The sequence below is a fragment of the Seriola dumerili genome, unplaced genomic scaffold (assembly GCF_002260705.1).
Source record: "Seriola dumerili isolate Sdu_G_001 unplaced genomic scaffold, Sdu_1.0 BDQW01000290.1, whole genome shotgun sequence".
In the NCBI taxonomy this organism is placed as follows: Eukaryota; Metazoa; Chordata; class Actinopteri; order Carangiformes; family Carangidae; genus Seriola; species Seriola dumerili.
This window is the reverse complement of record NW_019174545.1, coordinates 1,152,244-1,165,868: the sequence shown is the minus strand read 5'-3', so window position 1 is coordinate 1,165,868 and position 13,625 is coordinate 1,152,244. Positions and strand designations below refer to the sequence as shown.

General features: G+C 40.7%; 1 protein-coding gene across 1 annotated transcript in view; it reads right to left on the bottom strand.

The window, feature by feature from the left end:
* The window catches only part of unc5c (unc-5 netrin receptor C), a 185,909-nt gene that overhangs the window by 89,935 nt on the left and 82,349 nt on the right, over window positions 1-13,625 (bottom strand). Inside the window, exon 2 of the mRNA XM_022757609.1 lies at window positions 6,980-7,216. Within this exon, the coding sequence (XP_022613330.1) occupies window positions 6,980-7,216 (237 nt within the window). The remainder of the gene's footprint in view (window positions 1-6,979; window positions 7,217-13,625) is intronic.

Sequence of the window (13,625 nt, the reverse complement as noted above, 5' to 3'; positions counted from 1 at the left end):
ATACCTCCCGAATGTGTGTGTCTTTGTGTGTGCACGTATATAAGTGAATGTCATTGAGCATGCACATTTGTGTCCTCCGGTAGAGAGCCGAAAGAGGCAGTGAACCGGGGCATTCCAGGACACAAGAGAAAGTCTACAGGGAACTGCAACCTAACTAACAAATCATTTCCAACAAACACAGACACGGACATGCCAGACAAACATTAAAATAAGCAGGACTGCATTTTCACATACACAGGCAATTTCACTGAAAATAAAATATTTCATACACCCAGGAACGGCACAAACAATCAGCCAACAAACAGCCGTATATACAAATTGATATAGGCACAAATACACAGGTTTCTTGCATATCAGGAGTCAGTGACACAGAAGCTAATTGACCTCTTTTATAAATCTTGATGGTGGTTAATAATTGAAATCTCAGCGTAAGAGAGGGAGAGATAGAGGCAGAAAGAGACAGAGAGCAAAAGAGATGGGACATGATGGGTGAAAAAAAATGTGGGAGAGCTAAAGAAAAGAAGGTAGATGAGAATGGGAGTGAAGCCAGCATCGGGGGAGAAGAGGAGAGAGGAGAAGAGAAACATTAGGAGGAAGAGAAAGAGGGAGAGATGTAGGAAAGGACGAGAAGAAATCAATACGAGTGAGATGGCAGCAAAGGAGGGAAAGAGGTCACAAATCACGCAAGCCAATACTGGGTGTGCCAATAATGCATGTGTGTACGTGCATGTGTAGATGTGGAGTCACAGGTCAGTGCTAGCAGACTAATAAGCATTCACACTTTGGGTAATGGAGACAAAGTAAGTAACCTAGTACACAATATGTCATTAACACACTTCAAGGCTAATGGAGATATATTGAGGTCGTACGCATGTTGCTTAAGCAAACACTGGAAATGCCCTTCACAATAAGATATGCAATCTAGACAAATTATGCTGGTGCTCACCTTAAGTCACATTAATTCAGATGGAGATAATGGTAAGCATGTTTTAGCAAATGTCACTGCTAATAATGCTGCTGTATCAAAGTGGTCTGTCTGGAGGAAGACATGTTGGTTCTTTGGTTTGAAGAACTTAAAATGAGCCTTTCCTGCTTTGGCTGAAGTGCAGTCAGGGGGCCGACTGGAGCGGAGACCAGCGACGGCAGGTCGAGTTAGCTATCTTTGTCAAGAATACTGTGACAAGCAGTGGAGCTGCTTAGGGAATCAGGCTAGCTCCCTCCGGTTGGAAGCTGATCTCCGTGACCCCTAGGCCATCCTGCTGCCCCCCCTCCCCACTGCCGCACCCCCGATCCTTGCCTGTGACCTTCACCTAGCTTTCCAAGCCTCCAGATGAGGCTCCATGTGGGAACAATCTAAGTAATTTATTGAGCTGTCATAAAGATCACATACAGCTACACTTTCCATTTATTTCACTCAAAACAAGATGTTCATCACACCTTCTTAGGGGTGTTACTCCATATGAAAAAGGAAAAATATAATAAAATAAAATTTGATCTGTAATCATGAAGTAATATTCTCATAGCACAACACAAAACAGCAGACCATGCCTCGTGCTCAATAGAGTGACGTTCCTTCATGCACTGCAGAAAAGTTTTATCACTTCATTGTTACAGTCTATCAATGTCCTTGCACTCAGTGTAGGGAGCAAGCTACACCCCCCCCCCCCCCAAATATCTGCAGCAACGACATAAACAATCAGTTCTTCCTTTATGACAGGACATTTTGGAAGCTCGTTTAATAAGACTGGACTCAAGGCAGCGAGTTGATGCCTTGTTCTTTGTGGCAGACATTACGAGTTGTCATAGCAGGAAGAGCAGAGGTGGAACAAATAACATTAATGTTCGCTAGTTGTCTCATTGATCCTTCCTCGCATGGAACAATACTCAGAGACAGTGAACACTAAATAAAATGGAGCCATTGTTAACGTTACTAATTACACCTGCGCATTTCCTGCTTGTCGAAACATGTCAAAATGCCATGAAAAAGGTTTATTGTGATACTTTATGAATAATTCCAGTCATACTATGCTCCACCACTGTTTGTAGAAGATTTCATAGTGCTTTATGATGGTATTGTAAGGTGTTAGCTATGCATGATGATGCATTTTGAAGGCGTGTATGATGCATTATAGTTATAAACTACACTGAAAATTCCACCGTTAACTTTGTGTCTCATGATAAAAAAAAAATAAAAAACATTGAAGAGCCTTGTCCTCATTTTTGCTTTTCCTTTCATTCAACCTTCTTTAATTCATCCTTGCTATCATTTAATGGCTAATTTGTTTTCTTTGCTTTTCCATCACAGGATGAGAAAAAACTGTGTTTCCATTTGCCATCGACAACCTTAGAAGCGTATTTTTGTACAAGGCATCACAAACTTTCAAGCATGTTTCTTTTATGTTCTAACTTTTGTTTGCTCATGTTAACTTTTGTTTTCTTTTATCTTGATCCCCTAGATCAAAGGTACACTGTGTTTCACCACTTAAGCTGACTTTCCATTTCCTCCAAAAAAAAAAAAAAAGGATGAGAAACACAGGGAGAAGGAGGGAGAAGGAGTGAGCGAGAAAACAGCTCAGCAGGATTCATATCATCTTTCTCCTCAGTGTGACTCCCTGATATCAGTTGGCCTTTCCAGCCCTCTCAAAGGTACCCTCCATCAGCATCCCTCGATCATCTCCCACCTCTCTCCCCTGCTTTCTCAAGCTCAGGTTTTATCTGCCACTGCTCTCTCCGATTTCAGTCAGTGGAAATTAGAGTAAAGCACAAAACAGCATGGAGCAAAGGGAGAGGAAGAGAAAAGAAAGAAAAAAAAGAAAGGGAAAGGATTGGAGAGAGAGGCAAGAACGTGAGTGAGAAGAAAGAGATAATAAAAGCAGTATGGGGGCCATAGCTTCTAGCTGTGACTGTGAAACAGCAGGAAGGAAAAGAGGAGAAAACAGCTTACAGAGTTTAGGTTTTCACACAGATAAACAGATAAACAGTGTGCATGCCGCACACACACACGCACGCATGCATGCACGCACACACACATACACTTTGTATTAGATTCACTCACAAAATGCTGCATATATACATATATAGTATTCATAACCTCTTTATAATCTCATTGTCTTTCAGCAACAAGGTATGATGGAAGTCTCATATTAGGATACTGCTTTGATTTCTTTCTGTTTATTTCGTTAGTTTTTCTCACTCACTGACAGACTTTCAGTTTAGCTCAGAGACAGTCGCTACAATCTTTGTTCATTACAAATTCTAGTAAAGAGACATCTTCTGAGAAAATGCTCCAGACATTCCCAAACCTCAACAGCTCTTGATAGTTGTGTAATGCACCCACTTTATTTATTTATTCATTATATTGTTATGCATATATCTGTATGGATTATGGAGTGCTTGAAAGATTCAGTGTCCTGGTGCAGTGCAAAATAGCAAGAAGTCAATCAATTTTTTATTAAAGCGGCATTATAATGGCTTTGTACAAGTTAAATTAAGCATAAATTGAAGCGGATCTTGAGCAATTCAAAAACCAAATCCATGTTTCAACTGTGGCTGAGGGTTATTTCAAAAAGCAGGAACACTCAGAGAGATAAATCTAAAATGAAGTTATAAAATTAAATCCACAGAAACTATTGTCATATTTACAGTAACTTGGACTTGATGTTAACAGATTTTATATGTCTGACTGGGTGATCCTGATCCTTGCCAAACCTCATGGTGTCCATCACATGCGGTATGAGACCCAAAATCCGCCTGTCGTTAGTTGAACAGCATTTCCTCTCGATAACACACAGTCTGGAATCTAGCAGCTAGCAAATGAACAGCTGATGGGAGACTAATAAATGACTAGCAGCTGCACATGATGTCAGTAATGAACAGTGAAAGATAGATGGGAGAAAAAAGAGAGGGAAATAAAAGGAGAGAGAAGGAAGACAATGGATACTTGTAGAAACACATATGTCAGCGTAACCTGGGAAACCTTAGATTAAAGTCAGGTGAAATGCCTGGGTTACATTCATATTAAACAGGTCACATGCTTTTTTTTTTCTCCATGTGTCTGTTAATGCTGCTGCAGTTTAAATTACAGGCAAAACGATCACGCCTTTATTTTTCTGAAATGCAAAACCTCCTCAGGGCACATAAAGTTTTTTAGTGTATAACAAAGAACTAGGGGGTGACTCAAAAGAAAAAAAGATGAAGATGTGAGAAAAAAAGACAAAGAGGAAGATGAATTAAAACAAAGATAGAGGAAGAAAGAAAGAGCTAAATAATAAGAAAAAGAAAAGAAGGAATTAAATATTCAGAAAGATGTAGGACTGGGAGAAACCAAGAAGAGATGAAAAATTGATAAAACTGTTCAAAAGAAACATGTTTAAGAAATCAAAAACAAGTTATACATGGTTAAAGACAATGAAATACAGTCAGAAGGGGAGTAGACTGTAGTCTGATGTGAGACCCACCCTCCAGCAGAGACTATAACATTACTTTCTCTTCTATTAAAACTTTTCTTTGCTACTGTGTGCATCTGTTTGTGTGTGCGTGTGTGCGCACGCGCGTGTGTGTGTTTCTATATTTGTACCAGTTGTTTCACTTCTCTCATGTTTACTTCTTGCAGGTTTTGTTGCACTTACTCGCCTCTGCCTTGACTATTCATGTGTGACAGCCGAATCAGGGGAAACATCACCGCTGTACTGCTCAGTTGCTTCTGTCTCTGTGTTGGGTTTAGTGCTGTAGCAGACCCACAAAGCAACCAGGACACCAAACACACACCGACACACACCGACACACACCGACACAAAGACACACACACACACACACACACACACACAAACACACACACACACACACGTTTGGCTCCAGGGTCTGCTTTGTATTACAAGGGGAAATCTGCGGTGGGCAAGTCCATGTGTCAACTTGAGTTGAGACAGAATCAAAAGTTCTGCTACCTCGCGATTGTTTGCCATATACACACTGTCAAGTATCAAAGAGTGAGCAGATTAAATTTAAGTACTATGTTTTTTGCTCACCTGTCTCAAGAGAGAAACTACAGTTCAAAGCAATTCAACCGCCAACACATTGATTTGTGCAACTGTACCCAGCCCTGTATTTCATTCTGCAGCTACTATATATCAGGATTTTTCAAACTGTTTTCAGCCTGTGCTTAATCACTCGCTCTGGGGACCCCTGCTCATTAACAAGCAGGTGGAGACCCATAAGCTGAGCTCATGTCAACCTTAAGTCTAAGAAAGCAGGTTTTGTACGTCTTTGTCTTCCTGCCAAAGCAACAGCATGATTCATCATTACCTAGCTAGCAGAGTAATACAATGTGCTGTCAAGTGACAAGTGCGGAACTTTGGCTGCAGTCCAGTACATCACTGTGGATCCTATTAAACTGTCCTGTGAACATCGCAGTACAGCACTGGCAGTGGGACAGCTGTGTACACACATCTGACATGTGACCTCGCTTTCTGCACAAATAACTAAACATCTGAATAATGGATTTTGCCTGTTTACTCACAGCGCAGCCGCGAGACAATCAGGGAGAAATGTTTGCCACATTTCCTCGATTGTGACGATTTCATATCCCAAAGAGCAACAGATCATCAGGGTCAGGCACATAAGGTGTAAACAAAGGAGTTGATTTTAATTTACACCTATGCACTTTAGATATTTTAACATGTCTGCTCTCCAGGACACTTTTAGTATAAACAGTCATTAAATATGTATTAAATGCATGTACATTGTGCTATGTTCTCACCTACTCTGCCTATTTTATTATTAACTTTTTTGTCACCATCTTGTTAAATGTTTACCAAAGCGCCAACATCAATCATGCATTCATTGTGTTCCCACTCAAAAAAACAGTTACTTTTCTCTAAGCTTGAAGTGTGTTCCTTAAAAAAAAAAAAAAAGTAGTTCTCCTGTGTGAGAACTGCACTTAACATGTCACTGGCATTTTTTTTTTCTTTTTTTATTACCAGCAGTGTTTTCTGTCAAAAATGTCTTGAGTTAAACAAAAAACAGTTGACAGTTCGTGTACTGAATACCCGCTCTGCATGTCAGTTTTCATTTAATGTCTTTTTCCACCCATTTTTCAACATTATGATCTGATATGCCCACTTTCTATTGCACTTCAAATAAAGCTCTGGGTTAGATCTATGTGTGTATTTGTGTGAATGTGATTGTGTGCTCTAGGCTTCCATGGTTTTCCATTGCGCTCCTGCCTCACAATATAATTTTGTATTTAAAGATTTTAACAAACAGCTTTCCATTTACAAAAGTTCAACGGGCTTTTCTGCTACTAGGGATGTCTCAAAACAACCACAATAATAATTTGATGACATTGTGAATTAGCGTGTGATCACAAGAGTTGTTGTCTTGATTATTGAACAACTCAACGCCTTCAGTGTCCATTGTTCAGGATCAGGTTTTTACAAGGAGATATACGTCTCTTCAAAAAAATAATTAAAATGGGTAAAAACACTGAATAAAAGCAGTTTTGCGTTAAAAATCCGTATATCACCGATGCTCTTAGACGGCGGGGCAGCGGGCTGTTAGCTGAGCTGCAGCTAACGTTAGCTCATCTTGTTTTTAGGTTAGGATTCTTTCAGTGTTCATTGTTCAGGAGGTTTTTACCAGAAGCTGAATTATCTGCAGAGGTCTCCTCCTCTCCAAAACAAACAGACCAGGTAATTAAAGCCAAAATGCTTAATAAGGCAGTTTCACATTAAAAATCAGTGTTTCTCTGATGCTCTTGGGCGGACACATAAGGTAACGAGGGGCTGCGAGAGGGGCTGTTCACTCAGCTTGTTTCTCTGATAACTTCAGATCCAGACGTGCAATGACTAAAATCCTTCATCTGGTTAAAGGTTACAGTCATGAGGTCAAAGGTTAGGAAAAGTGATGTGACATGACTTGAAACAGTAAGAAGGCCATCAGCTGGAAATGTTGGCGCTTCTGTAAAACTGTGGGCTTCACTCACCTGAGTTTTCATCCACCCTCTCCTCCACAGTGTGGTCCTTCTGATGGACCCACTCGCTGTTGCACTTGAAGTAAATCTGTGTGGCAGGCGTCGCTTTGCAGTAGAGATTGACAGGCTTATTCTTGACAATGTACCCTTCCTCAGGTTCAAACAGGAAGTGAGGTAAGGGCTCTGGCGGGTCTGAGGGGAAGGTCTCCGGGAGCTCGCTCAGGCTCAAGAAGTCATCATCATCTCTCACTGTGGGGGGAAGAAAAGGAAGAGGTTAAAATTATGACAGTCACTGCAGAGAATATTTTTCACAGTTTCCAGCTCAATCACTCTTTGTTTTATCGACTCGCTTTGAGGACTAACAGGGTACAAAGTTGGTTCAGAGAGAATATGCTGCATTCTTTCAATCATTCATTCTCGTTCTGCGATTCATCCCAGTGAGCAGCATTGTCTAACACTTTCCCCCTGAACTGAGTGTGTACTAGACATTGCCGTTTTCATCTGATCACTAATAATTGCCGTGTCACAAGCCAGTGACCTGGACAGAGAACAATTTTCTTCCACTGAGCCATAAAATGCACCTTTAATCAGCACCTGATTGTGGTGTCCATTTGTGGACAAAGACAAATTGATAGAGAAGGAGCAAAAGAGAAGGGGAGACATGAAGAGGGTCACAATGCCTGGTTTCCCTCAATATCAATGATCTAACCCTCAGGTGAAATGTCGACCTGCTCGCTTGCAGTCTGAGCAGTGCCATGGTCCAACCTGCCTCGTGGCTGCTTTCAACAGATCTGTGATAAACTGTAATGAGCTTATCCTAATAATATTGGGGTAGTATTTTATATGTTGCGGCTAAAATGGTAGTCTGGACTGAGACTGCTGTGATGGAAAACTGTACATCGGTGAAGATCAGACACCATATCGTCTGATTCATCCAACCATTTGCGGCACCATACCCCCCCCCCCCTTTCCATTCATAGTAGAATTTTGCATAAAGAAATGCAGCCTTTTGACCAGGGATTCTTTGCATTTGTCGCCAGTCAACTGATCCTTAGCATAAAAGGTTTAAGCCATGTACTGGGTGCAGATTTAGAAGTGTAGTGCAAGTTTTTTTTTTTTTTTTTTTTTAAATGCACAGTGTCTGCCCTGCTTTAATCACCAGCAAAAAAAACAAACTGCTACATACCCACCAACACCTTGCAGCACAACTACTTAAAACTCATGCAAGTTTAATCCTACACAGACAGTGGGGAAATCCCAAAAGATCTCCAACAGAGGGATTTACAGTAAATACACACAGCTTTATGTGAATATAAAGACACATAAGGAAGCCATAACAGCGCCTACATATACACTAAATCTCAGTCAACCCACTGGAAGCCTAATTCAATTAATAAATAAATGATATATATCTATAATCAACTTAAACAATAAATATTTATTTGACAGAAGCTATTTTCTCTTCCCGTTACAAACTCTAGAAATATGTTCCATGTATGCATTATCAGTATTAATTATGTATACAGTTAACAGTCCTTCCTCTAGTCAAATTAAATCTTAATCTTGATCTTTTTAGGTAAGGTTTGTTGTAAAATCATGCTGTAGAGGACAGTAGATAAAGAAATGGGCAGGAAAAGTACTGACAGACAGATAGATAGACGAGAGGAAATAACTGAACAGACAGAGGAGCCAACCCTGAGGGCATCAGCAACTACCTGATCCTGCTCTCTCTCTCTCCTCCACTCTCTTTTCAGTCTGTCCAAACTTCACGCCCACCCGAGGCCTCAATCAAAGGGACACCAAGGATGTTTTGTCACCAGGTTGCCAAGGTCACCAAAACACAGAGGATTACAAGAGCAGGTGGGAGGGGGGGGAAAGGCCTCTCTTTCTTTCTCTCCCATAGACGAACACACGTGAATGCACATTTTTCTTTTAGGTTGTAATTTCCCTCCATTCCATCATCGTCATCGTCATCATCATCATCATCATCATCATCATCATCATCATCATCATCATCATCATCATCATCATCAAGTTTCATTTAAATGGTCCTTTCCTTCTCTCTCTCTCGCTCTCTCTCTTTTGTTTGTGTGTGTGCTTCTGTGTATGACTGCCTCACCTGGAGAGATGTGACTCATGGGAAAATTTCAACACACACAGAACCTTTTTGACACACAGCTTCAAGGTTCAACCTCTTTTTTTCAGTCCTAATGTACCATGGCTACAGTCACATAAACACTCCTACAAAAACAGACACACACATACTGTATACAAAAAAAACTACACATAATTGAGCACCCTAACTGTGTGTGTGTGTGTGTGTGTGTGTGTGTGTGTGTGTGTGTGTGTGTGTGTGTAGTTGTGGTTCTTATCTCGGAGAATAGCAGTGTGCTGTGGGCTAGGAGCTAAAAGCAGCTTGGGTAAAACAACAAGGCACAAATAGGGGAAAAATGAGTAGGCAGAGTCCCCACTTTGATGTCACAAAGCTGACATTTTCTCTCGTACTTCTGTAATTAGTTCTCTGAGAGTATGAAAATTGGTAGACATTTTCGCTACATAATTTCATTTTCTCCCGCTCTCGGTTATTTATCCAGTGTCATGTTCATCCAATTCTCTGTCAGTCTCATTTCTCACTCTCACTGCACTGCCTTCTCTTTCACTATTGCACATTTCTTGTTACTTTATGTTTCTCAACCACTCTGCTTTGCACCCCTCCCCGCTTTTCACTTTGACCCAACACCCATTCTCACCCTCATCTGTCATTCAGAGCTGGGAGGGGGGGTGGGGGTGGTTTAGGGTGGGGGTTCATTGCTCTGGAGCGACAGCTATAAATTATTGATTGGCATAAGAAACATGATAGCCAGAGAAAAGGGTGGGTGGAATGGAGAAAAAGCAGAGGGATGGAGAGAAATTTTCCCATGAATAAAAGCTCTATCTCGAAAATGCCTTCTGTTTTTCCTTCTCCTCTGCACCATCCTTGCTTCTCTCCTCTCACCAACTCACATTTTTCCTCTACCCATCGGTTTTCTATTTCCTTCTTCTTCTTCCTAAATCTTCTGCTTTCCTCTTGTTTTTGATCCTCTTTACCCCCACTTCTCTCTCCTGATCTCCTGACAGAGTGAATTACTGATCCTAACAGCCCAGCTCATAAACGTCTTGCCTGAATGCTGTCATCAATAATGGATGGCTGTAGCAGAACAATGTCCAGGTTCGATTTACGGTATGTAGTAAATATGTACCAGGGGCAAAAACCCACATTTATTCCCTCGTTCACGCCTGTAGGCCTGCCCACTTCAGAAAAACCTACAAACCTAACCAATAAATATCTGTAAAAGTGTTAGGACTGATGTCATGAGAAGTGACCAATCATATTCGAGCATTGCCGACAATGTGAACGGATCTATCACATGGATAGAGAGACTGATGGATCAATAGCAGGGGGAAAGAAATGAGAGCGGTAGATTGAGGAAGGAAAGACTGATGGAATGTGGTTCTTTTACTAACATGAGTGGACATGGTGTGAAGCCACTCCTAATACTACAATACCTTTACTATAAAAATAACACTCCTAGGCGTAGATTTGGATGTGTCAATTCATTGCTGAATCGTCAAAATGTCTCGTCATTTTAACTCCTCATAGTGTCATCGGTAAGGTTGCCAGGTTTGTGTGTTTTCAGTAAAAAAAAAAAAAAAAAAGTAGGCTACTTTGATGCAGAGTCAAAGAGCAAAATAGGGGGGATAATTGATACTTAATTGAGACTTACTTACCAATATCTCTCATGTAGCTGTGTATCTATTGTGCTGATTGGCCCTTGAAGCCACTCAACATCCTGACAGCCAGCGCTGTAACATCTTTTAAAACATCACCACGTATTTTCAGGGGTCTGAGGTTGAGGAATTCAGAGGTTTGCAAACATGTCTGCCACCTAAAGCAAGCCGAACCAAGCCATGTAGGGTCAAAATGCCTCATGGGTAGGAATGTGTATTTGTGTGTGTATGTGTGTGTATGTGTGTGTGTGTGTGTGAGTGAGTGTGTGTGATAGGGTTTTGTGTTCTCAGTAAGTGGTCTGCGATGTGTATCAGTGCAGTAGCCGTGGAAATCATGAGATCATACTCCTTAACGTCTTATCTGTTAGTTAGAATCGGCGGCAGCTGAAAAAACATACGCATACTGAGAAACAGGCACTCTCGCACACACACGCACACACACGCACACACACACACACACACACACACACACACATACTGTAAATAGACATACACTTTCAAAACTGATACCCCTTTACCCCTAATCCTCTACCATAGCCAGTATCGACAACACACACATGGACACGCACACGCACACACACAGACAAACACACAGACTACAAAGCAAACAAAGCTGGAACATCCCTCTCTATCTCAGACATTTTTGCCAAATTAGATAAGTCACACACACACATACACAGACAAAAATAAAATGCACACACCCCCACAAGCGCATAGGCGCAAAAACATTTGTGTAGACTAGAAGAAAAACACATGGACTCACACATTTCTGCTTTTTCTTGTATTTTCTCTTCTTCTCTGAGCCTCTCTTTCTGTCTCACAAACACACAAGCATGCACACAGTTTCTCAAACTCAGGAAAATACAAATACCCATTCTCAGTGCTCATATTACCCAGACGTAAACACATATAGACACAACACACATACACACAGAGACACACATAGACACACACACACACACTTTTACTCTTTACTATATAACATTCAATTGAAACGCCCTGTTTGAATCTTGAAAAGGCTTAGGGAGGTAATTCAGGGTGTTTAGGGAGATAGAAGAGAGAGATGGAAAGTGAGAGAGAAAGTGAGGGATGATGGGACAGCAGAGCTAGTGTATCATTGCCCTGGAATTAGATATATGATGCCGCCCATTTCCCAAACACACACAGACACACACATGGGTAAACACACACACACACACACACACACACACACACACACACACACACACACACACACAAATGTGCTGGGACAGAAAAATATGCAAACAGGAGGCACCACAAGCATGCAAGCAAACCCACAAGAGCATATCTTCATTTGAGCGCACACACACACGCGCGCGCAGCACCCATACTGTACTAGGAGCATACATATTAGAAAGCACACATACATACACAGTGGTAAAAATGGAATAATCTTATCAACTATTCACCTACAGAGCAGCAGTGCCTCTCTGACTCTATGAATACCATGAACCTCCTGCTCTCTCAGTCTCTCTCTCTTGCACCCTTGCACTATAATTTGCTGACGTTATAGTTTTAGGAAAACAACAAATGGATTTTATTATTCTCTCTTTGAAATCATCTTTTCCAACCTTCTATTGGGGATTCAGTGTTCAACTTTCTTAAGTGTTTACTCATCCACAATTTAATTATTCATGCTTTGAAACAATAGCTATACATCTGGGTAACATTTTCTTTACCCACTTTTGCCTCAAGATAAACCTGCAATCCATGGTCGCTGAGCAGTGCATATTATTGTTTGCAGTATTTTGCACGCTACTGTACCTCTAGCGATGCCTTTTTTAAAAAACTAAAATGAGTTATTGAAGAAGGCTTTTCAATCTATTCAATAATAATAATAATAATAATAATAATAATAATGCAGGCTGTATTTCTTAATTCTGACACCATCATATGCTATTGTGTCAGTTTTACTCAGGAGTTTGTGTTTTTCCTGTGTCGAGCATAAAAGAACAAATCAAATCTCTCTTTGGAACAACTTCCATTTACAGTCAGTTGTGTCAAGGGCCTTCAGGAGCTGTTTGCCAGTGAGCACAGATTAGAAAAAAAACAACAACAAAAACTATTAGTTCCAGTAATCGCACACTTTTAATCTTCCCATCTTCCTTTCTCTCATGTATTTCAGTTTGTGTTTTTTTTTCTCTCTCCCTTATTCAGAGTTGTATTCAGGCGATAAGTGGTTCAGATGAGGGTGATAAAACAAGGACCAGCAAAGTCATGCTGGTTCACAAAAGACTACATGTAAGATTACATATACACTGCCAGTATGCAGGTGTGTGGGGCCATGAGTGTTTCTCGGTTAGATCTGTTTATAAAGAAGAGATTGAGGGAAGGTAAAGATTCAGTTGAGCTACTTGACACAGCATGCCAGGGAATTATACACCATGTCCTGGAGTGTCATATCCCTTTTGAAACAAGACACACATCAGCTGCATCCACTTGAAACTTAATCAGGGTCTTATCCTCAATCGGCACATTGATAAAAGCCACTTTATTCAAGACACGAGTGCAAGTGAGAGAACTTAATCACTCCATTACCTTTGTCCAAAGGGATCAATTAAATTTACATATATTTGAGTATAAACAGGAAAGCACACTAACGTAGTCAAACTTGTCTAGTTTAGTTCAAACAGACAACAATAGTCCCACAATAGGTCACATCCTTCTGAACAGTAAAGTGCTCATTTCTTGTTGAGAGGTGATGATTCAACTCTAGAGTAACTATTGAGCATGTAGTTACTGGACTGTATTATATTAGACTGTTTCTCAAATTTGCTGTTTGGCTACAGATTTGTCGAGTATTTAGATCAAATCTAATACGAAAGAAAATCTGCATTATTTTACATGGGAGAGGAGCTCCTCTAAGACT